Source organism: Lepisma saccharinum, chromosome 13 (genome assembly GCF_977018435.1).
Source record: "Lepisma saccharinum chromosome 13, izLepSacc3.1, whole genome shotgun sequence".
Classification (NCBI taxonomy): Eukaryota; Metazoa; Arthropoda; class Insecta; order Zygentoma; family Lepismatidae; genus Lepisma; species Lepisma saccharinum.
The window spans coordinates 70,136,290-70,162,407 of record NC_139241.1 but is presented as its reverse complement, the minus strand read 5'-3'; the positions used below and the strand labels follow the sequence as shown (position 1 = coordinate 70,162,407).

Genomic DNA, 26,118 nt, shown 5'->3' with positions numbered 1-26,118 from the left:
CATATAAAGAGTGTGTTAAAGAGTATATGTAGAAATATTTAATTGAATCTTGCAACAGTTCTTTAATTCAAAGGCATTTGCAATTATATTTTGTTATTTCTGTTGTGCATAATCTGAAAAGAATGAAGAAAATTCTGTTGTACTTACTTTATTCAATGTTGATGTTCTTTTGTCTTGTTATTATTCTTTACTATTGTGATTGTAGTATTGCAACTGTCCCCATTGTGAAGCAGTTTTGTTGCAATCATTAAGTAAAATAAAATAGACAAATGTCACTTAACACATGTGTATATTAACCATTTTACTACAATCACAATAGTAACGAATAAGACAAAAGAACATCAACATTGAATAAAGTATGTATAACGGAATTTTCTTCATTCATTTCGGATTATGCACAATAGAAATAACAGAATATAATTGCAAATTAATTAATTAAAGAACTGTTTCAATCTAAGGGAAAGTAATCAGAAAGACTGTTAAGTATGTGCTATTTGCGTGGTGATATCCGAATTGCACTATCTGAGCCTGGACCAATCAAAATCGTTCTCCATATGAAACTCACACTGTTCAAGTTTTTCTGTGATACATAGTCACAGAGATAGTATTTTTTAATCTTTTTTGTTTTCTTTTACCAGGTTTCATAAGCTAGTTTGGGGTCCTCACAGCTACGATGGGGACCATCCCAGTGGAGTGTTGGTGGGAGGCTGCGACAGTGGGGCTATTCAGATCTACAGTGCCAGCAGGCTCTTGACGGGAGAAGACAGCATTCTCATTCACCAGGATAAGCACACTGGGCCAGTCAGGGCTCTGGATTTCAATCCTTTTCAGGTATGTCTGAAGGTGACTTTCAAGAACTGGAAGCAGTTTCCTCGCATGGCCCTGTAACTAAGCTTGGAAATCCTAGAATTGTGAGGGAATTTTTAAAATATATCCTAGTAAAATCAGGGTAAGTAATTTTTTTGTTGTTGTACCTGCCAGGATTTTGGGAAATTATCGTATTTACTGGTGTAAAAAATGCACTTTGTTCCTTTAAAAATAAGTGTGATACTCGGTTTTTGATTTCCTTCATTTCTGGAAATTTTCTCTGTTCTGAGCTAAGCTTAATGCCCACTGAGACACAGGGAAACATGGCAACATAGCTTCTGTTGTCTGCTTCTATTGAAATCAAATCCTTTAACACCCACTACAGTAAAATACACAGGACCGAAGTGCGAAATTTCTGTGCCAGAAGTCTGCAGGTTATCGCCCACTGATATGCTGGGAACACATCTGTTGCCACGTTTCTCTGCGTCTCGGTGTGTGTTGAGTTTTAGACCTTTTTTTTTCTTCCTTGTGGTGTATCATGAAGAGTAAAATGTATTCTTTCCTAGTTATGTAAGGTAAGTTATTTGCTTTATATTTGAAATACTGTAAATTATAATATTCAGTGATAAAGCTTTTTTTCTCAAAAATGTGTACAAAAAAGGGGGCATGTCTTATGTACCGGCAAATACGGTGCCTTCTCTAGTGCATGGAGCAATTAGCATCTCAGCTTTATACCTGACTGAAAAGTATAAGTTCTGAATTAAGACCAGGCTCAGCAAGAAGTTTTATGAACAGCAAAACTGGAAGTGATGTGTACTATTACTTAATTTATGTCTTGAATTCTGTACATGTCATTCCGCTTAGTACAGCAAAGTGCTAACTTCACGTTAGCTGTTTCATCAAGTAAAAGCTGTGTACACAAATTCCCTGAGCATCAATTCTGCTTATAATCAAAATGAATTGACTGTGTGTACACTCCTGTTCAGATAAAAGTGGCACATACTTCAAATGTTCAACCCTACAAAGAGTTATACTTTATGTGAACAGGAGTATACAGTGGGTGTGTTCCTCACTTGGGACTCAGTGTGCCGACACCCATTGAAAAACTACTTGACAGGCCCCGAAGGGTTGTTACACCAGAGACTTAAGTTGTAGTTTATAATCTTTAATGACAACCATGGTGAAAAGTGTATAATGTCCATTTGGCCTTTTGAAAATTGAGGTGTAATGTTAAATATAGAGTGCTGTTAATACTATGGGAATGAGAGACGCGGTAATAGATAATATAGGTACTCACGTTTTCTGCGAAGCTGTTTTAAGTAATTTTCTATTAATTTTGGTAGCCACTGTCAGCGAATTCCAATGAGGATGGTGGCAGTGGTTACCGAAATTATAGTAAGTTCTTATTATAATATAAGGGTATCAAAACTAAACTGTTCTCCCTCTGCAGGTAAATTTATTTGCATCGGGTGCAGGAGATTCTCAAATCTACATCTGGGACCTGAACAACCCCAACACTCCCATGACGCCAGGCACCAAGTCACAACCACCCGAAGATGTCATGTGGATTGCCTGGAATAGGCAGGGTGAGTGGATAGAGTTGTTATTTCCTGTGCTGGTTTGATGTAGATTCTCGGACATTTACTCTGTGAGGCTACATTGACCTCTAGGTATGGGAATGAGTGGTTGCTTGTATTCCTCTTCAGGGTTCACATTTTGTTAATGTAACTATATGCATTATTTTTATTGAACAATTGTGTAAAAATGTAATTATTCTCTTGCCTTTTAACGGGCTTTTAACAAGAATTCTGTTACAATATCTTGCTACGGACCCAAAGGAAGGGGCTTCAATATTGTAAACAACACGTTTCTTCATGTTATAATCCTTGGCATTTCACAAACTTCTTGTTCACATGTTGTCATGCTTTATAACATTAGACATATAACATTTATGATTTTTTTATTTCAGTTCAACATATTCTGGCTTCCACATTTTCTGCACGCTGTGTTGTGTGGGACTTACGGAAGAATGAACCCATAATTAAAATCAGCGATAGTACATCTCGGGTGAGTAGATACCTCAAATTATTAATTTATATTTATGCATGTTTATTTTGTACCAATACTTACAATCACCTAGGTTAAACTTATGCAAATGCCTTTTCAATATCAGTGTTGCCAGTAGCCGAAAGAGTAGTCCTAAATTTTTCAGCAGCCAACTAAGTATCCTAAGAGGTATGCAAAATATGCTTCTTCAATCAACTGTTCTTGAATTTTGTCATCAAATGACTTTGTGTTTCAATTTGTGAGTATTCACCTCAGTAGTTGATGATCCTGACCTGGATATTGGTGTGTCTGTGGGACTGCATTCATAAATTTCATCTAATTTTCCCTCATTCTCATAGTTGAGATTAGCCTCAACTGGCAGAAATCCAAGTCTCAGATATCAAAATATATGTTTTAAAGCTACCCGCTACACATTGCAACGTGCTGTGGAGGTGATGTGATCAACACCGCACTTCAGCTGCCTTTGCCCTCGCATACCCATTTGTTAAATGCTGGATAAACCCCACAGCAGGGACATTGGTCGGAAAATTTCAACCCTGGGAATTGAACCCAGGTCACCCACATGGCAGCCAGATACCATACCATATCAGCTGTTGTAATGTTACTTATAGATTTAATGAAGGCATTCAGGTACATATGATAAAACCTGTTGCACAGGCACATAAACTTCAGGGTTTGTAGTGATTTAATTGAAAGCCAACATTATCATTACAACACAGAAGTGTCAGTAACTATACAAGCTTTTAAAATACAACGTCAGATCCCTTCATGTAACACACAACTTGATCAACTCTTGTTTACCCCTTTCTGTTCCATTGTTAGTTTGTCAATAATCTACCACTTTGACACAAAATGTGAAAAGGCTCTCCTCTTACCTGGCAGAATGCCATTGAATACATTTTCAAACCAGTGTGCCCTCATCTGAACATAATAAAATTTAATAACTTGTAGGTTAGGATTATGTAAAAATATTATTGTGGAGGTACATATGGATCAGCTCCGATGTAGATTTGTAATAAGCCTGTGGTTTATTTATTATCTTTTAATCCAATAAACCACTAGTTCATGAACTTTCCTAGACTGCGAACTCCCTTCAGAGATCACTCGCCCTCGTGGACCGTAAATTTGTATAATTTTCGTTCTCTCATAATTCATTCTTAGCATTAAAGAGTAGATGCTCTTGTCTTAGTATTTTTCCGAACCTTTGTGGAACACTAGAAGGGTTTCTCGGACCCCCTAAGAGGGTCCTGTGCACCACAGTTGAAGGACCACTGCTGTAAACTGATTTTTTAAAGCCCTTTTTTAACATTGTAATTTCATATACAGTTCATATTTAAGCTGTGTAACACTTGCTCATGATGATATAATAAAAGTACTTTAAAAAATACTATAATATGAATACTTACAATTTGTGAGTATACGTTTTATCATATACAGCTATTTCATGTGTGCTTTACGTTCTCCCAACAGATTAGATGTAAAGTTGTTGCATGGCACCCAGAAGTAGCGACACAGCTGTGCATAGCTTCAGAGGACGACCACACGCCAGTGATCCAGCTGTGGGATCTAAGATTTGCAACGTCTCCTCTAAAAGTCTTAGAAAATCATCAAAGGTAACATGTTTATATTTCATGTTAGGGGCAATACAAAATGCGGTAGATAATGAGACGCGAGTGAGTTACTAAAATAATTTCCGTGAAACTTACTTGTAAATGTTCTATTAATTTCGGTGGTCTCTGCCACCATCCACTTGGGAAACTCGATACTTCACTGTTGAGTTGACTTCTGGTTCCTGTTGTTTCCTCGCTTACCGCTAGGAGTGCTGGTGTAGAACCCATCACAAGCAGCAGACGAACTGGCTACACCAGCACTCCTAGCGGTAAGCGAGGAAACAACAGGAACCGGAAGTCAACTCAACAGTGAAGTATCGAGTTTCCCAAGTGGATGGTGGCAGAGGCCAACGAGATTAATAGAACATTTACAAGTAACTTTCGCAGAAATTATTTTAGTAACTCATGTCTCCTTATGATTATATTGTTGGCACAGATTAATTAGTTCTTTATTTTATCAGTTTTTGAATTTGAATCTAGCACTTGGGCTATTTTGTACCTGTCACATTATACCGGGTCCAACCCCTTATCATAACATAACTCTAATGTCTTGTATTAAAATATTCTAACTTTGATTAAAAGCTGAAGCTGTAAAGTGGCACTCTGCACACATAAGGACAAAAAACAGGACAACACAGAATTATAGGGCCAGACGCCAGAGCCTCATTAGTCTGCAAAAAGTAGTCCAGGGTGTACTATGTGGAAGTAAGGTTGACAATTGGGTGTACGTGAAAAGTCATCGCTCACACCCCTTTATCAGTAGATTTTGGTGTATCAGTTCATTGGTAATATTTTACCAGTCCAATATTTCTGTAAATAACTTGTAATGTAGTGTAATTAAGAATTCTACCATTTTGTTACTTGTATGAATATTAGGGATGAGACTGATTAATCGGTATTCTATGAGTATCAGCCAATATAGGCATGTCAGAGTATCTGTAAAATTAGCGATTATTTTACCGAACCGATACATCAATACATATCTGATAATTTAGTGCAAAATTCTGCCATTTTGTTGTAATTTTTATGGATAATCTCCATGCCGTACTTTCTAAAAAAGTAAATCTCTAAATATGCAACTTCTTTTGCACTGCAGTCACCTTGAAACACTTTATTAAGGAGGTCAATGAACCTTTCAGGCTCTTCAAGGACCATTTCTAATTTTATATTGGATCGGTATCAGCCAAAATTTCATATCGGCCCATCCCTAATGAATATACTTCTGTGGTTTTAAAGAAAAAGGAAAATCATTGCAGTCACCTGGTAACATATGATGTGTGACTACAAAATAACCGGATTATTTTTTTTAGAAGGATTTCTGTTAATCCAAGAAGCAATACCTGGGCATGGCATTGACTTGTGTCCTTCCTCAGCTTGCACACAAACTTCCAGTCATGTTTGTTGAACAGTTGGGCTGTAGCATTTGTTAAAAGCAGACTGTACAAAAACCCCCGCGGGAAAGATGTTGAGTACTGGCATCAAACAGTGCATCAGTGTGAAATTCCTCACAAAACTTTGAAAATCAGCTACCAAACCTTTAGAATTTGTTGAGGGAACTTTACAACGCACTGTCTGTCGAGACATTTTTTTTTGACCAAGTGCTATATCCCAGTGATGGAACATCCACCATGCTCACCGGACCTAGCCCCATGTAACCTCTTATCTGTTCCCAAAAGTCAGATCTGAATTAAAAAGGAACCCAGTTCAAGTCCATAGTAGCAGTGAAGGTAGAAGTGCAGGAACTCAGAAATAGTCTTTCAGATAATGACTTGCAGCACTGTTTCAGATGGTGAAAAATTCACATGAAAGTGTGTAGGGATCGGGAAATGGAACCTATTGAAAGAGAGAACTTTTCTAATGTGTAATTTTGCTGAATAAAAATGCATTAGTCCAGTTATTTTCTAGCCACACCTCGTACATTAATTTAAGAAGATGAATACACCACTCAAGTTCTTCTTGGAGCATTTGTGTTTTGTATTGTATTGGTAAAATGATAGTTATTGGTGTTGGTACTTAGCCAGTATCTGCAAAAGATTCATCTTTTGTCTTCCTTAGGAAACATTAGAAGTTAGCTGAAATGAAAGTGGCAGAAGATTGAAAGTTTTCGGCTCGTATTTTGTCAACTGTTGAATGCATGTAAAATAATTCAAGCAACAGATTAGTAATGTTGTGAAGCAGGAAACTTACAGAATATATTATGCTTCCTGATAATGTTTTGAACTGATTCTGTTAGTAGAAACAGCATGAAGTTTCCAGCATTTTCAATCCAAAATTTATAAACATTTATGTTTTGACTAGTTGTAAATATCTTCTGAGATTTTACACTGGGACATAAACAGTTACTTCAACAAAAATAACACCAATTTAAAAGAAACATTCATTGTATTACAGTATTTTGTAAATATACAACACTGGTTCTGCAAACCTTTAAGAACATTGAAATAAAGTGTGAGAGATTTGAAAGTATTATTAAAGAAAATTGAACTTCAACGCCACAGTTCTTAGTAGAAATTTCAGCAAAAAGGCTTGAAACCAAGGCTTGGACCTGAGTCACTAGTGAATCCAGGGAAGACTTGGTGGCTTGGTTGATAGAACATTCTCAAAGGACCTAGCTTTGAGTCCTGGTTGAGCCTGCATTTTTCACTGAAATTTATGCGCAGTATATGCTCTGTGTATATGAAATGAAGGTAACACAATATGTAGGTTTCTGTTGTGGAAGAAAATATTGTTTTATTAAAATTACACATTCCAACACACCATTTTCATTTTGATATTTGTACATGGATCTGATTTCAACCCATCTCTACAAGAGATGTTTTGATGTAATGAAAATTTGCCTACATACTTCTTAAACGTAGAGCCGCAATGATCTAGTCTGTAGGGGATCTGTCTGTCATGCAGGAGACCCAGGTTCGATTCCCAGGGCGAGTGAGCTATGGTTGGAATTTTTCCGGCTTTGTCCCCGCATAAATTGGCTCTGGGGCTCATCCAGCCTCAAATCAATGCTAGTCTTGAAAGCATTGCTAGTTTGGCTTCTTCGACACAACCACAGAGGAAGCCAACCGGACCCTTATCTGGTTTCGAGCCACCACCTGTTTTTCTGTAAAGCGATAGTGTCACTTTTGCCTGCATTGCTTAGACATCCATTCATTCACTGTGACGTTTCTCTCAAGGTCTATAAATTGCATAAAAGAAAATAGCACAACACAATAACACAACCTAGCAAAGATAAAGAACAGCAACCTCACTTTAAGAAATCTCTGAAGAAATTGAATTTGCAACATCTCATTTACTCCACGTGGAGTTGACAAGGGCTGTCATTTCTTGGACTAACGCTATTGGTGGGAAAGGTTTCAGGGGATGATTTATTGGACTCCACGTGGACCTGACATGTGGTCGTTAGGGGGAAAAATGATCTTTCGGAACTTTCTTTGATGTAAAGGGGGCGTCCAAAGCGGACGACAATTTTAAAGGTGGCCAGAGTGTGGTGGCCAAAGTCGAGAATGTGTGGAACCCAATCCCCACATCCCCCAAATGTGCCTTCATGGCATGAGGAACTTTAAGAAGAAGAAAGAAAAAATCATAAACCTGACCATATTGTGCACAGTCATGCCTGCAAAAATATGCAAGACACAAAAGTTCCAATGTTATGTGTGCTTGCCTGTAATTTCCAAGACATACTGTCACTAAAACAGTAGCAGACATCTGTGGCTGAGTAGTTAGCACACCACACTACAACACCTGGGTTCGAATTCCAGACTGCACACGGATGTTATTTGTGAGTGTCCCTTCATCAATTTCATCCTCATCGTCATGATTAGCCAAAAGTGGCAGAAAAGCAAAGTAATATAAACAAAACCAATCAACTAAAACAATAGCTAGCTATAAGGTATTTCCTTGAACATTTCTTGTTATGTTTCCTAATCCCACATTCCATTATTTTATTCAGAGGTGTCCTGTCCCTTGCTTGGTGTGAGCAGGATCCTGATCTGTTACTTAGCTGCGGCAAGGATAATCGAATCCTTGTTTGGAATCCAAACAGTTCTGTGCAGGTAAGCTATATTGAAGAAACACCGATTGTTTTCTCAAAATATGCAGTGAAAAATTGATGGAACATAAAGTTGGGGTTCAGTGTTTGGATATGCAAGCAAACATAAATTTGGGGAAAATTTTGTAACAATTTGCTGTGTTGGGATTCGAAGATTGAATGTATAATGCATAGAGACACATGTTTATGGCGTATAAAAGTTCAAGATTTTGGTACAAAAATTGGGCAGATTTCGATGTTGAAATCGTGAATATAACCATAAGTTTGATTTAAAAACTACACTTATTACACAAAGTAAGGATTTTCCCTTCTAATAGTAAATTCATGTAGTTATCAGAGTATGAAGTTCATTCCTGTGAAAAGGAGCCCATTTTTGCTTCTCAAACTTTACAGCAAGATTAATCGATTTTCCGTGAATTGCATAACTCGCAGGATAATTCAGACTTTAGAAAGTGTTGTTTCAGTAAATATACTCTAAATGTTGTGTTGAAGAGTTCATTTTGCAGTTCTTCATATCATTTCGTGACAAAACTTGGTAGGAGAATGCACCTCACACTCTTCAAAAACATGAGAAAGGAACATTGTAGCATGTTATTTCACATTTCATCTTTCCATCAAAAACGAAATATGCATACCTCTAATAATGCAGGAAAGTGTAAAATCGTGGTTTCACTGTGATTTGTTACCAGTATAGATAAATTTTATATTTGCATTTGTAAAATAAATCATATTGGTTCATTTCTAAGAAATACAAATGCATTACACATTTTTTTTGTCGTTAATATAAAAGTAAAATTTATTTAAAAAAGAACAGCCTTGGAAAGTTGAAATGATATGTTTTTTACAGTGCAAAACTGTAGGAAGGTCCCTGATTGTCAAGAAATGTAAATTTTTCTGCATTCCTTGCAGGGAGGAGAAATTGTGTGTGATCTTCCTACGAATCAGTGGAGTTTTGATGTGTCCTGGTGTCCACGGAACCCTGCATTGATTGCGAGCTCTAGCTTCGATGGCCACGTCAGCGTGTACTCTTTAATGGGAAGCCAACAGCAAGTTCAGACCACCAACAAGGTGAGGTTGTTATGAAATCATGTTAGTTTTTTCTTCTGGTTTTATTTTGTTCTGGTAAAGTGCTCCCCTGTGCTTAGCACCACACCATGAAGGCGTATAGGGGGTGTGGTGGTAACGCCCCACACTTTCTTGATCCGGTCGTGAGTGGGGGTGATGTGATCAGCACCACGCCCCTGACCACCTTTACCCCCCAGGATTTCCACCAGGTACCCATGTTATTCGACGCTGGGTGGGCGCCGGAGCCGCTTCCTACGTTAGAAAAGTTCCCGATTTGAACCGGCCGGGGATCGAACCCGGGACCTTGTGCATGGTAGTCCTAGTTTGGCAGTTTGTTGTTCCACATGAAAGCACAGTGTAGATGCAAGTGCCTATAGAATTATGCATTTGAAGGTATTTCGGTGAATGAAATTTTTGTTATTTCTTGCAGATAGCAGATTCGTTCCCAGGCATGGATTCCTATGTGCAGACTCCCCCACCCCAACCACAGCATGTCCACATTGATCTGCGGAAACCTCCGAAGTGGTTACGACGACCAGCAGGTGCTTCTTTTGGGGTAAGAAGAGTATAAGAGCCAATTTTATATTTTAGCTAATATGAGCCAATTGTCTTTAGTAGTTTTGGAGTACAGGGAGATAAATCAGTGAAGAAAGAATATTGTATTGCAGTGTAACCAGTGGCAGTGTATGAAATAAAAGTTTTTTCTTTTTCACACAAACATTTTAATTGATTAAAGTTCTGAACTATTTCAGTAGGTTGTTTAAAACAAAACATGCCGTCGCCTTGTAATCTAATAGTCCCGGTTTCGATACCTGGTGGAGGCACATAGTGGTTCGGATCCCACTTTAAACTGTAGGCCCAGTCCCGATTAGCTTTACTGTGCATAAAGTGAACTTTAAAACACTAACTCAAACAAACAAGCAAAATATGACTGAATTGCATGTAAATATATTTAAAATTTTGCATCTGCATTTTTCATGTAACCATGGAATGCTCCATGGGTAGCAATGAGAAACTGGATAATCGTTTATTTGTTACAGATTCTTGAATGAACTGGTCACACATTAATTTATAACTTAGTAATTTACCATTTTATATAGGGTCAGTCAATAATAATTATCAACACTTTTGCTTGTTATTTACTTTAGATGTCGATACCAATGTAATTGTAAGAAAATTGTAAGAATTTAAACTTGTTCAAAATATTAATATTAACGTGAAAGTATTCCATTGCAATTATATGTATCAATTTACCAGTTTTTGTTTTAAAATATTCAGAGCCTTTGTCTGAAATATTTTAATATTTAATTCAAATTTCACACAATACTGGTGCAAAATAATTTTTTCATTAGGCTCCACAGGCATTTTTGCACATTGCGTGAAATACACAAACTCCAGAGAAGTCCAAATTGGTATCTGTAAATAAATCCCAACAGAACCTTTAAAGGGGGTGGGGGAAGACAGGGGACTACTTCTTTCTTTTATTCCACCTCGAGAGAGACAGACAGACAGACAGACAATGTGGTCCTCCCCTCCCTGAAGGTGTGAGAGAGTGGAGCTGAAGAGTTGCAACATAAATTACCCCCCCCCCCCTGTAAAGGATGGAACCTGTCACTATTTATCTCTGTTCATCCTTTTGGGGGGGGGACTAGATGGATGGGCTGCAGCTGGGGAACAGGACTGGAATACTGCGAAAAAGAACGAGACCTCATTCTTACTTTCTCTCTCTTTTTGCCAGAGACAGAAAGATATAGATAGAAGGAAAAGGAAAAGAGACGAAGAGAGAAAGGGCTAGAGAGAAGAGGAGCTCTGCAATAACAATACATACAGGCACATATTTTTGGTAAATAAAAAAGCAAAATTTTGGTACGAAAACAGTCAATTTCGGGTTCAAAAGCGGTAAATAAAATGAAATTTTGCTGTTATATCGGTGAAAAAACAGTATATAAAATGACATTTTGGTTTTAAAAATCCTAAATTTGATTTAGAAACTGCACTATTACACAAAATAAACATAACCCTTGTAATAGCACATTAAATCATTACCAGAATATTAAATTTATTCCTGTATAAAGGAGTCCATTTTTGCTTCTCAAATGTTTGTAGCAAAATTAATCAATTTTCCGTGAATTGCATAACTCACAGGATAATTCAGGCTTCAGAAAGTGTCGCGGCTGTATATAAACGGTAAATTTCGTGTTTGAGCCTATTTCGCATTTTGCAGTTCATTTCGCATCATTTCGTGACAAATCAGGGTAGGAAAATGCACCTCACACCTTTCACAAACATGAAAAATTAACATTACAATGTGTTATTTCACATTTCGTGTTTTCGTCAAAAACGAAATATGCATGCCTCTAACAATACATTAGCAACGATTGAGCCCTACTTTTTTATGTACACTGACATTTTCTTCTCTTTTGCAGTTTGGTGGAAAGCTGGTAACATTCAGCAATGCAAAACTCCCGACAAATCAGCAGAACCAACCAGTTCAAAGGACGGTTCACATCAGCCAGCTCACGACGGAACCGGAATTTATTTCAAGGTCCAACCAGTTGGAATCCACTCTCCAGTCTGGCCAGTATGTGGAATTCTGCCAGTCGAAAATATTAGCTAGCAAAGACAAGCACGAGGAGAGCATGTGGCGGTTCCTGAAGGCAAACTTCGAAAGCAATCCGAAGAGTGAGATTCTAGGTCTCTTGGGTTTCAAGGAGGAGGATGTGAACTCGAAGGTAAGTTGTTTCTAGATCTTGAAATTTCCATGTGAGGGAAGTGGCGTTGAATTCTTTCCTTGTACATTTTGTCAAGAGTCTGGGTAGGACCCTACAAAGGGTAAAATTAGGGATACCGATATTCTACCGATCCGATATAAAATTAGAATGGTCCTTGAAGAACCTGAAAGGTTCATTGACCTCCTTAATAAATGTGTGTTTCGAGGTGACTGCAGTGCAAAAGAAATTGCATATTTATACATTTACTTTTTTTTAGAAAGTAGGGCATGGAGATTATCCATAAAAATTACAACAAAATGGCAGAATTTTGTACTAAATTATCAGATATTATCGATATATCGGATCGGTAAAATAATCGGTAATTTTGCCGATAAACCGATACACCGATATGCCTATATCGGCGGATACCGATAGAGTACGGATTAATCGGTCCCATCCCTAGGTAAAATTCACTGCCTTGGGGGTTTGTGTCCATTGATTGAATGGGGGGGGGGGGGGAGGTAGCCTAGGAGTTGATTTTACACAAAGTGTCTTCCAACCAAAACTTTGTTCAATTCCAGGAAGTTTCTTCACAGACGTGAAAAATGACTCATTTTTAATTCAAAATGCTTATTGATTAATCACATGGTTCAGAATGTTCAAGTTTTAGATTAGTCACTTGATGTGATTGCTTATGACTCAGTTCAGGAGATTGCTAACATTTTTGGTTGACTCATTTGATGTGATTGCTTAAGTTTAAGATGACTCAGCAGATGTGTTTGTTTTAGATGATTCACTTAAGATGAATGTTTAAATTTTAGATGATTCGGTTGAGATGATTGCTTAACTTTTTAGATGACTCAATTAACATGTTCACTTTAGTTTTAGATGACTCAGTTGATGTGATTAAGTTTTTAATTGACTCCAATTAATTTTAAGATGACTCAGTTCAGGAGAATGCTTCAATTTTAAATCAGTAGATATGATTGTTTAATTTTTAGATAACTCAGGTGATAGTTTAATTTTGGATGTAAAGAAGATATCATCTTTTCAGATGTCCAAGGCGATCAGAATCATTGATTGTCATTTACTCTTATTTCAAATGTTAATACCAATACATCGCCATTGGCTAAGATCAAAAAGTAATTTTTATTATATGAATTGTTATTTTTTGCTTTCAATTGATGGAAAAATCACACACAAAAAAAAACTGGATGTTAACTGAATTTATCTAGATCGTAGAGTAGCCAGAATTCTGAAATAAATAGCATACTGTGTGTCTTTCAGCTAAACAGGTTCGTGGGCAAACCGGCCAATGCACATAGCGGAGGAGAAGTAGATGATCTGGCGGACCAGATGGCCTCACTAACACGAGGGGTGAGTATTCTGTGCATTATTATAATTTCCCTGGCTTGTCTTAGTCCTGTGCTTTCTAAACCTGCTGTGGTGTAAATGTCACTTGTTCTGAACTTTTCTTCAAATCATTCCTATGTGAAGTCCTTCTGTGTGTTGTGTCAGAGGTGAATAAGCAACTAAGTAACTGTTATCTATCTCTGTAAATTTGCTTGTAATGTGATGTATAACACAAGGGGTTAAATATTTAAATTTTTCTGTTCTAAAAATTGTAAATTATTGCAAGATATTATGCATATTGCTTGCCATATTAAATTGATTTTACTTATACAACCATATAAATTAAGAAAGGGAAAGATGGTCGAATTACCAATAACTTTATTGATCTGATCTGTAAATTACTACAAAATTCTCCCATAGTTATTGTTTTTATGAACATAAACGTATAATTCGTACACCCTAGACTGCTGTGCGGGAGGCCCAGTTTTGATTCCCAGGGTGGGTGATCGGAGGTCGGAATTTCTCCAGCCTTGTCCCAGCATGAAGCCGCTCTGCGGCTCCCCCAGGCTCAAATTGCTCAGTATCTGGGGGCAACCCTGGGATTTAAAGGCAGCTGGAGCATGGTGCTGATCACATCACCTCCAGAATGGCCGAGATCTAGAATTTGAGGGGGCCCTACTTCCATATCTCCTAAATGTAGTTTCATGTCACGGTGCTATGTGCACTGGAAACTTTACCTTCATTTGGGCAGGATTTTCCTGTCTTAAGAAAAAGGATTGCTTTTACATTAGAAAATATATGTCAGCTTGAAGTGCATGATTCTTGTCACGAGAATGGAACACACGTGAGGCAATATGCAGTTAACGTTGTGAACATTTTATATCCTGGCAATGCCTACATAAGGACCCAACAGAGTTCAAATTTTGCCAAAAAAAAAATACATATTCTTCTAATTGATAAATGAAAATTGGGTTTATTTGACAATAGGATTGTAGCCTATTCTGTACTGACACAGATGCTAAAATTTGTAAGTCTAGCATTCGTAGTTCCCGAGATATAAATTTATATTTAGAACCTTGCAAATTTTAAAACTTCCTGGTGAAAACATGCTCTGCATTGGGGCCATATCTGGAAAAATGTCAATGTCCAGTGGGCATTTCGGGCTGCTTCCCTCGAGTTGTCAGCAGCTCTTAGGACAAGGAAACATGTCAAGGTCAAGTTAAAATAACGTCCAAGCTCTCTCCACATTCGATCTTCTCTTGTCGACTTACGCAGATGTCTACTTCGAATTAAGCGAAACCAGTTTTGCGGAAGGGTCTTCTAAACAACTTTGTATTAAAAATTATCCATATTTCGATTTATCCGTACTGAAATACATTATAAATTCTATCTTATCGGCTGGGGAATGGGAAGAACTTCGGATTAAAGGGTTCTTCGTATTATCCAATATCGTATTAACGAGGTTTTCCTGTAAAGGTTAATGCATAATGTCTTGAACATTTTTCTGGGTGAGTGTTTGTACAAGTCTTCCCATCTTCAGTGCGAGTGTACCGTCAACCATTCATTGTAGCATATTAGTAATTCTTTGACATGTGCCTTTTAGACCGACACTGACGATGATGCTGATGATGCGGAAGGCAGCTTAGATGCTCGTGTGGTAAGGTTTTTCTTTGGCTTTTTCCTTTGCATCATTGTTTCTCTTTTGTTTCTTAATTTCTTCACTGCTCTGCTTATACAAGGCGCATGTCAAAAAAAAGGGCCAATATTTTTTTACGTGGGGTTGGCAACACTGATGAAGTTGAAAACACACAGGAGCATGCCCCAGTATTCTGTGCTTGCAACAGAGATAGAATCATTAGAGTGGGGTTGCGTACGTGCGAGTAGCAGTAAGGTGAAATGAATGCTGTAATACAAAATCCCGCCAAATGTGAAGCAAGATCTGTCATACGATTTCTGAACGCCAAAGGACAGAATGCAGCTGACATCCATCAGGATTTGTGTGCCATTTATGGACCAACAGTGATGAGTGAAGGAAAGGTCAGGCAATGGTGAAATTTCGGGAAGGGCGTTCAAATGTCCATGATGATGATCGTAGCGGAAGGCCTGGTGTTCAGACAGACGATCTGGTGAAACGCTTAACGAGAAAGTGCGTTCCAATCACTGGTTCACAATATCTGAACTCGCCAAAGAGTTTTCAGAAGTGTCTGCGAAAACAGTGCATTGAATTGTGACAGACAACCTGGGGTATCACAAACTGTGTGCGAGGTGGGAGGTGGTACCAAAAATGCTGACAGACGCTCACAAAGAGCAAAGAAGGGCAGGTGCATGTGATTTTTTGGCCAGCTGGGGGGGGAGTATAACGATGACCTCTTTTCACACATAGTGATGGGGAATGAAACGTGGATATTGTACGCCACTGGGGAGTTGAAGCAGCAGTCAATGCAATGGCGGCACTCTGGTTCTCCTAAAGCGAAGAAATTCAAACAAACACCATCAGTTCACAAAATCATGGCAACCGTGTTTTGGGACCAAAAGGTGTGATTTTTGAGAAATTCTTGGAACCAGGACGAACAATTACAGCAGAGGTGTATTGCAAAACACTGAATAATCTGTGACGTGACATCCAAAATCAGCGGAGAGGAATGCTACGCTCTGGAATTTTTCTGATCCATGACAACGCCTGCCCACACACAGCTGCTCGTACTGTTGAGACAATTCAAAGATTTCGATGGGAACTATTCAATCATCCGCCTTAAAGCCCCGACCTTTCTGGAGGTTAATGGTGACTACGTCGAAAAATAGCCAAGGTATGTACTTGTTTATCAATCACAATACATTTCTTCTATCATTTTTTTTGTTTTTTAAAAAATATTGGCCCTTTTTTTGACTGCGCCTTGTATATCTGTTGTATTTTCTGTCATTCATTTCTTGGTGTAGCATGTGGATGATTATGGGATGTATGCTAGGGGTGAGGTGTTACCATTTTGAGCCGACACCAGTACCAGTGCTGGAAAATTGTAAATCTAAAAGTTATTCAAAACATTGATCAGTATTACTATTACATGTTAATGCTAGACTTGAGCCGATACTAATACCAATGTATTCATAAGTATTGGTTGAATTTTCTTCGCTGATACCAATCATTTTCAATGGCTAGTAGAGCGACCAAGAGAAACAACTTATTTGTCCTTTTCAAAGGTTTGTTCACCCTTCTTTGTGACTTGGAGGTACAACACAGGAAGTTCCATGTAGACTTCTGAGAAATGCTGTACCCTCCTGGGAAGCAGATCACAAGATCAAAGGCAGGACTGAAGTGCTGCACCCAAACGTGACATTGAAGGCATGTATACTGCCTGGTGGTCAACACTATGTGAAAATAAAAAGAAACCAATTCTAGCTCACAAACTTGTGGGCTAAGAACATGCACATTTTCAAAACCGGCATTATTATTATGCTTGTCTGATTCCTGAGTTCTTGGGAAAGGGAGGGAGGGAGGGAACTAGTATACTATATTATACAGCGATAGCGGAAGATCAGGTGAGGTCAGGCCGGCTCGGTAGCTCAGTGGTTAGAGCAATGGCATGGTATGCCAGAGACATGGGTTCGAGTCCTGGTCGAGCCTGCATTTTTCGCTGAAAAATTTCTACGTAGTACAACTCCTGTGTGTGCCTAATCTACAAATATACAAGTATCGGTTGAAATCAGTCAGGGTATCTGCAAATGGTGGTATTGGCTCAGCTCTAGTTAATACTGATCCAGTATTTTGATTTGATGTGAACAATACCAGTGCTTAAAATCTGTAATAATTAAAAGTTGGTCAGTTGTTGATTTCTGTTAGTGTGTACCAGAGTGCTGTAGGTAAAGCATTTCGCTCGAGCACCAAATAGTTTGCATGAACAACGCTAGATAGCATACTCAATTGAGAGCCTCTTCGCTCAAGTGAAAAATGCTGAAACCGGCACAATGTTCAAAACCTTGTAGTACACGTAAAACCGTAATTTGTTTGTGGTTTAGACCCTCAAATATGGAACGTGAAGTGAAGGACGCAGTGAAATTTAAACTTAAGTGAACGTAGTCATCATCTCCATGTTAAAATAACTTTTAGTGTATAGCACTAATACAGTGACATATAAAAATGAAATAGATGATTGTGGGCTGAAATTACCATGGCAGATATTCTACATATATGTGCCTATGATAATTGTCACGTTAAAATGATATACCGTTAAGCAAAACAAAGTTTGCTTGACAGATGTTATTTGCAACAATGCAGTGTAGCCAGTTCAGTTCATTTCTGAACAACCCAAGTATATTCATAAATTTACCAAATGTTTTGCTTTAAAATATTCAAGAATTAAATCATAAAACCATATTTCTTCAAACCTTTTTTTGGTTGTTTTTTTAATTTTGAATATTTAGATGCCCCTTACATTCAATGGTATCTTGGATTCAAAGAAATACAGTATACAAATGCATGTTTGTTATGTGTCACAAAATCCAGTTTTTTTTGACACAAAACTGGTGAAAAATGAAAATAAACTTAAAATTTCCCATAATTACCACTGCGAAAGTCTAGCATGGCAAGTTATACTGAACTTACCATGATAACATAAACTTGCCAGTAACTTATAAATTTCAAAGTAGCCAGTTTTAGTTCTTGTTCTATATGTATTTAGATATTATGTAATTTTTTGCATGTGTTCTGGCAAAGAAATGCATGATTTATATTTTGTTAAATAATGTATGTACTTTCCCCTCCCCCCTCTACACACACACACACACACACACACACACACACACACACACACACACACACACACACACACACACACACACACACACACACACACACACACACACACACACACACACACACACACACACACACACACACACACACACACACACACACACACACACACACACACACACACACACACACACACACACACACACACACACACACACACACACACACACACACACACACACACACACACACACACACACACACACACACACACACACACACACACACACACACACACACACACACACACACACACACACACACACACACACACACACACACACACACACACACACACACACACACACACACACACACACACACACACACACACACACACACACACACACACACACACACACACACACACACACACACACACACACACACACACACACACACACACACACACACACACACACACACACACACACACATACATACATACATACATACATACATACATACATACATACATACATACATACATACATACATACACATACATACATACATATAATATTTCAGCTATTTCAATCTTTATCAGTCATGGAATAAAGATGCTAACTTTTGTGTTAACTTGGTCACAGGCTATACTCTTGTTTCTTCTTTCCCCCTTTTTTTCTTCTTTCATTCCACAATGTTTATAGTTCTATTGGAATGCTTAGAGTGGAACATTTTAAATGTCTTGTAACACTTAGAAAATATTTCAATAAACTGAAATGTAAATAAGCACCTCCCTGGTAACGTGGTGGTAGTAACTCCATTGTCTTGTAATGAGGTCCTGGGTTCAATCCCTGGTGGAGGAACATTTTACAGTAGTTTTTGATCTCTTTAAATTGTATCTGAGAATAATGTAGACTTGAAGTGAATTTTCTTTTGAAATATAGATATTATAATACAAATAAATAAGTATTAATATATTTTAATTAATTATCTTTATGCTCTACTAGTTGATTGCCCGGGTATTTATTTATACCAATCTTCTCTTAGACAGGAAAATAATGAATTCTAACTATAGTGTAAAATGAACTTGGAGTTAAACAGCATTGGGAGTGTCACTATTCATCTTAGCGACCCCAAAAACTATGGATTCCACACTAATATTGTTTTTTTTATTATTATTTTTACATGTCACCCCCTTCCCAGCCCCACCCCTAGGGGTGCCAGGGGTGCATTACCCCCACAGTATTTCTTTCCAGATTGCAAGTGACATGTGTACCAAGTTTGGTTGAAATCGCTTCAGGCGTTCGAGAGTTATGCTGGAACAAACACACATACATCCATTTTTATATATATAGAAGATTAATGTCAGTTATTTAAACAGTTTCACAGATAAATATTAATTAACTTCAGCATATTTCTTTCTTCAAAGCATAAAATCAGTATGATAAAATGAAAGGAGAAAAAAAGAAAGACACAATAAAGTAACCTGCAACCAGTTTAACACCAAATTTAACGTTCTTAATATTTTACGCCAGAACAAGACAAACAATTGAAATATTGAGTAATGTGCAAGTACATGACTGAGAAACACAATACAATAATATAAGTAGCAGATATTGTTGGGTTGCCGTTTACTGCCTTCTTATTTGTAAATTTCTATCAGGATCTTGTCTGTTTTTGTAGACCCCTGATGGTATGCTGGACCAAGTGAACAATCCCGCATCAGCCTTCGATGCAATTGCTGCAGGAAGGAATTTTGGAGCTGGGGATTCCCTCGTAGAACGTCCAGGAACTCCCATCAGGATTCTCACTAATGATGGTAAGTTTGTTGGATAATTAATCAGGTTTTGATTCTGCAATTCTTGCTCTTATAACACGAACATGTTATAAAATGTACAAGGTTCATTCAATAAATAACCGGAAATATTTTTTTTTGTACAGAATCTGTTATTAGAATGGAATACAACATATGATTATTATTCAACGTAGTCCCCCTCAAGTTCAATGCACCTGCGCCGGCGCTTGACAAGCCTCCCAATTCTACGTGAAAATAATTATTTTGGGCGTGTGTGTAACCAGTCATGCACTGCTGCCTGGACGTCTTCATCATCCTCGAACCTTGAGCCACTAAGAGTGTCTTTAAGTGGGACAAAAATGTGATAATCTGAAGGTGCCAGATCGGGGAATATGGGGTTTGGGGTAAGCAAACGAATTTTAGGTCATTGATGGTAGCTAATGTGACTAGCAGTGTGTGGTCTCACATTGTCATGCAGTAACAGGATGCCACTGGACACCAGACCACGTTGCTTCTTCAAAATTGCTTTTTTTAAATTTTCACACATAAGATTTGCGTATATCACACTGTTTACATTTTGTTCTCTCGGCATGTAATGTTCAAGATTTGTTCCCTTATGATCCCAAAACAAAGTCAACATGACCTTACCAGCACTTCTTTCATCTCGCACCTTCTTTGGTTTTGGAGATGAAGAATGTCACCACTATTGTAGCCTGCTTTCATTCAGGTTCGTAAAAATGTACCCAACTTTCATCTCCCATGACAATATGGTGAAGAAATGCCTCCCCTTCAGCCTCATACTGTCGCAAAAGCTCCCAGCACACATTCATGCGCCTTTCTTTCATTTCTGGTGTCAAATGTTTTGGAACCCACCTCGCACACATCAGCACATCTTGAACATCAGTATGTCATGAACAATATGGTGGGCTGATCCGACACTAATGTTCATCTCTGATGCAATCTCACTCACCGTAATATGCCTGTTTTCCTGTATCAACTCGTCAACTCTCGCAATGTTGTTCTCCGTGACTGGAGAGACAGAGCGTCCTGGACGTGGCGAATCTTGAACACTTGTTACACCCTGTTTGAACTTCTCTGCCCACTCGTACACTTGTGTTCGACTCAAACAGCTTTCACCATATTGCACTGCCATCCGATGGTGAATTTCGATTGGTTTCAACCCTTCAGCTAACAGAAATCTAATGACACTTGGCTGCTCCAACCTGCAAGGGTGCCGCCATCCTGTTTCACTGATTCCCAGCACCCCGTTCGCGAGGCAGGCATGCCAGGCCCATCTGTTAATTGTTCTAGGATGCCACCACAAAATAACAAAGAAACACCAAACATGGTCGTATTTTTTATTTTTTATACAACTTTTCCGGTTATTTATTGAATGGACCTTGTACATATTACTCTTAATCTTTTAAACGTAGAATAAGTGATATTGTGATAGCTAGTCTTGCCGACCTCTGTGGGAGAGTGGTTGTCAAAGTGCACTACGACTAGTGATACCGGGTTAGAATCCCAGCCTTGGCAAGGATGTTCTTTGTGAGTGTACCTTCATCACTCATCCTCATCTTCGTGATTAGCCTAAAGTGGCAGTAAAGCAAAGTAAAATAAGCCAAATCAATGAATGAATGATATAATCACTTGGACCAATCACGGGCCTCACATATTTATTGTAAATAAAATATCTCAAGATGTTGGCATATTTCAGAATCAAAGATGGAAAAAAAATGCCATTTCAGTGTTAAAATGGTTAATAAAATCCTAAAATCCTAAATCAGATAATTAAGATCATTCCTGTGTAAAGCAGTCCATGGTTGTTTCTCAAATATTTACAGCAGAATCAATAAATTTTCTGGGGTTTGCATGACTTGCAGGATAATTCAAACCTCTGTCGTGTCTGTAAATAAGCTTTAAATGTCATGTTTAAGAGTTTATTTCGCATTTTGCAGTTCAATTCGCATAATTTTGTGACAAAATAAGGTAATAAAATGCACCTCATGCCTTTCAAAAACACGAAAAATTATCATTACAATGTGTTATTTCACATTTTCATGTTTCCATCAACAACGAAAAATGCATCATGACTCAACCAATCACCAATCAGTAGTACAGTTTATTACGGTGGTGAGTGTAAATTCTTTGTCAGAATCCAGTGTCTATTAATTCTGTGTGAATTGTCTTCTCAAATGTGAAAAATTACTGTATGTAATCCAAAATACATCTTTGCATTTTCCTGGGTATTTTTCTTAAACTTCTTCCCCTCCAGCTTCACCAAAGGTACACACACATTGTTAGTTTGGGACGTAGTCTGTGGGATTAACCCTTTCGTGCTGATAGACGAAATATTCATCACGTATGGAAATCCCCCAAGGACGGTGCTCATTTGAAGCAAAATCTAACATGTTGGAAAATGTTTTGTTAAAAACATTGTAATAACACGAAACATGCAAATGAGGGCTCGTTTTATTCAGAATTTCCAAGCCTTTCGTTCTGTAAGGTAAACATGTCGATGTGTACCCATTTTCGGAAGCAACGGACAGAGGAATTTCCAAATTTTATTTTTTTGATTTTTTTTTTAAAATTTGGCTAATGCCCATCGATCTGGACAAACCGTCGCTGATTGCCTCAAGTTATATAAAGGCGTATACATAGTATCAAAACGATAATACAAATAGTAAATTTAATAGAATAGAAAATGAAAATGAAAAAAAACAACCTCAAATTCAAGGAGAATTTTCATCACATCTGGCCGCAGAGACGGTCATCAGAAATGCGCCCATCGATCAGGGCAAATCGCCACTATTCGGTGATTGCCCCAATTTATATAAAGGCAAATACGATAGTACAAATAGGAAATTTTATAAAAAGAAAAGAAAGAAAGAACTCAAAATCAAGCCCATTGGCTAGTGCCCATCGATCTGGGCAAACCGCCACTAGTCGCTGATTGCCTCAAGTTATATAAAGGTGAATATGACAGCACAACAATTAGCCTGGTCACGCAAGAATGGGTACTAGCAGATGGGAATGACGTCAAAGTCTACTCGGCGATGACGGCAGATGTGAGGTGAAAGCTTGGAGAATAAACCCAAAAAGATTCAGTGTGTTTTTTAATTCGGTTTCCTGTTTATTGAACTTTTTTTTTTTTACCAAAACATTTGTTTGATGAAATATTCGTCGTCTGTCCCTGAGATACTTCTGACATCCATAGGCCCTGCCCCGAAAGGGCTAATGAGCGATTTATTCTTACAGGGATGTATCAAGAACAATTGGTTAATTCTAGATGTCAAGGGGCAATTTTAAATTGGCATTAATACATTCATTACTTCGCATTTTTTTTTGCTAGTTTAGGCAACTTAGTGAGCTTAATTTTGTACACGAGAGAGATACGAGATAGACCATACCTTTTAAGAGGAGTCTTTTCTCATCATTATCATAGTCTTAGATTTTCGATGTCTCCATTGCACTGTGTACAACTTACGTACTTACTAAAATGTTTAGTGTAATACAGGTCTAAATTCCAGTTGTTTAATTCCGAAGTAATCACGATACACATGCATTGTTTTTACATGATTCACTGTTTATTTGTATCATTACTCTTGGCGTTTACAACTGTTATAAGCATAGAAACACTGTTTTTGTTTTAATCTTTAGGGAGAACACACGCTCAGCCTCATAATCATGCCATTTTATGTATTTTTATGAAATTTTTTCCAAGGGAATTTACATTTATTCACGGCCCACCTGCTATTCTCTTTCAGATACTGATGGATTAATATGCCAGGCGTTATTATTAGGTAATATTGAAGCTGCTGTTGAGTTGTGCATTGATGATGGACGAATGGCAGATGCAATAATCCTCGCGATGACTGGAGGAAGTGACTTGCTAGCAAAAACACAGTTCAGGTATTTGGAGGTATGTGGATATAAATATTTTTTAAGGTTAGGGTGAAGTCTGGTAAATAGGATGGGTGTCCAAATGTTGTTATGTGCCAGTGCATTGTTATGAATTTTTGTCCGAATTTTTTCGTGACCTAACAAAGCAAATGCCTCTGTGTGGCATAAACATTCTGTAAGACCTTAAAAAATATATAAAACCCAAAAAAAAAGCTTGATTTAGGTGCATAAACCTAAAATAGGTTCTAACAAGCAAAATACGAGCTGCATGTAAAAAAAAAGAGGCGATATTTTTTAAAGAACAAGAAAATGATAGAAGAAATTTATTGTGATTGATAAACAAGTACATACCTTGACTATTTTTCGACGTAGTCACCATTAACCTCCAGAGATTACTGATAGCATGGCCCAAGCTTCCGTATACCCTCTGCGTAAAAATCTGCCGCCCGAGAGTGCAGCCAGTCCAGAACTGATGTCTTGAGCACGTCACTGTTGTTGAAACACTTCAATGCAAGCCACTTTTTCAGGTGAAGAAAAAAAAAGAAATTGCTGGGGGCAAGGTTGGGACTGTAAGATGGATGATTGAATAGTTCCCATCGAAATCTTTGAATTGTCTCAACAGTACGAGCAGTGTTGTCATGGATCAGAAAAATTCCAAAGTGTAGCATTCCTCTCCGCCGATTTTGGATGGCACATCGCAGATTATTCAGTGTTTCGCAATACACCTCTGCTGTAATTGTTCGTCCTGGTTCCAAGAATTCCACAAAAATCACACCCTTTTGGTCCCAAAACACGGTTGCCATGATTTTGTGAACTGATGGTGTTTGTTTGAATTTCTTCATTTTAGGAGAACCAGAGTGCCGCCATTGCATTGACTGCTGCTTTGACTCCCCAGTGGCGTACGATATCCACGTTTCATCCCCCGTCACTATGTGCGAAAAGAAGTCATCCCCATCCTCCCCCCCCCCCCCCAAGCTGGCCAAAAAATCACGTACAGCTGTCCTCCTCTGATCTTTGTGAGCTTCTGTCATCATTTTTGGTACACACCTCGCACACAGTTTGTGATATCCCAGGTTGTCAGTCACAATTCAATGCACTGTTTTCGCAGATATTGTGAACCGGTGATTGGAACGCACTTTCTTGTTAACGCTTTCCACTAGATCGTCCATCTGAACACTAGGCCTTCCGGTACGCTCATCGTCATGGACATTTGAACATCCATCCTGAAACACTCTGCACCATTCCCTTCACTCATCACTGTTGGTCCATAAATGACACACAATTCCCGTTAGATGTCAGCTGCATTCCTTCCTTTGGCGTTCAGAAATCATGTGACAGATCTCACTTCACATTTGGTGGGATTTTGTATTACGGCAACCATTTCACCTTACTGCTACTTGCACGTACTCAACCCCACTCTGACGATTCTATCTCTGTTGCAAGCACAGAATACTAGGGCATGCTCCTGCACATGCTCAACTTCATCAGTGTTGCCAACCCCACGTAAAAAAAGTATCGACCCAGTTTTTTGACACTAAAACTTCAGTCTTTTAACAAAACGCTGACATAACTTTTTATTTCTTACATACCTGTAAAGGAAAAAATAGGTTAAAAACTTAAAATCCGAGGTCTAGTTATGAGTGAGAGGATGGGATATTTTAAAAACAAGGATCTGAAAAAAATCATTTCTCTTCTGGTTTATTGTTCGTACAATAACATAAGCACAATTTTTGTTGTAGCATTTCGGGAGAACACATGCTTCCTTCATCAGACATTAATTCTTTGTTTGATTTATGTTACAGTTATAGCAATATAGTAAATAGAAATAGAAATTTTTTAAAAAAAATCAGAAATGATCATTTTTAACTTGATTGTCGGGATTGGAAACTGGCAACACTTTAATATAAAAATAATATTTTAATTCACTTTAAATTGTATTGAATGACATGCGAAGTTGAGGACTCGCCACTTATTTATTAGTATAATAAAGCATTATGGAAACT

The 26,118-nt window shown here is 38.0% G+C and overlaps 1 protein-coding gene across 3 annotated transcripts in view; it reads left to right on the top strand.

The window, feature by feature from the left end:
* Sec31 (COPII coat complex component secretory 31) overlaps positions 1 to 26,118 on the top strand; it is an 83,205-nt gene that overhangs the window by 6,726 nt on the left and 50,361 nt on the right. For 2 of the 3 annotated variants that reach the window (XM_083134409.1, XM_083134408.1), the window contains exons 3-14: positions 639 to 831; positions 2,258 to 2,393; positions 2,777 to 2,874; positions 4,345 to 4,487; positions 8,434 to 8,536; positions 9,442 to 9,600; positions 10,028 to 10,153; positions 12,024 to 12,329; positions 13,596 to 13,685; positions 15,265 to 15,318; positions 20,101 to 20,236; positions 23,980 to 24,134. In XM_083134409.1, coding sequence (XP_082990535.1) covers positions 639 to 831; positions 2,258 to 2,393; positions 2,777 to 2,874; positions 4,345 to 4,487; positions 8,434 to 8,536; positions 9,442 to 9,600; positions 10,028 to 10,153; positions 12,024 to 12,329; positions 13,596 to 13,685; positions 15,265 to 15,318; positions 20,101 to 20,236; positions 23,980 to 24,134 — 1,699 coding nt within the window. The remainder of the gene's footprint in view (positions 1 to 638; positions 832 to 2,257; positions 2,394 to 2,776; positions 2,875 to 4,344; positions 4,488 to 8,433; positions 8,537 to 9,441; positions 9,601 to 10,027; positions 10,154 to 12,023; positions 12,330 to 13,595; positions 13,686 to 15,264; positions 15,319 to 20,100; positions 20,237 to 23,979; positions 24,135 to 26,118) is intronic. The other variant, XM_083134410.1, reaches the window with a different exon arrangement.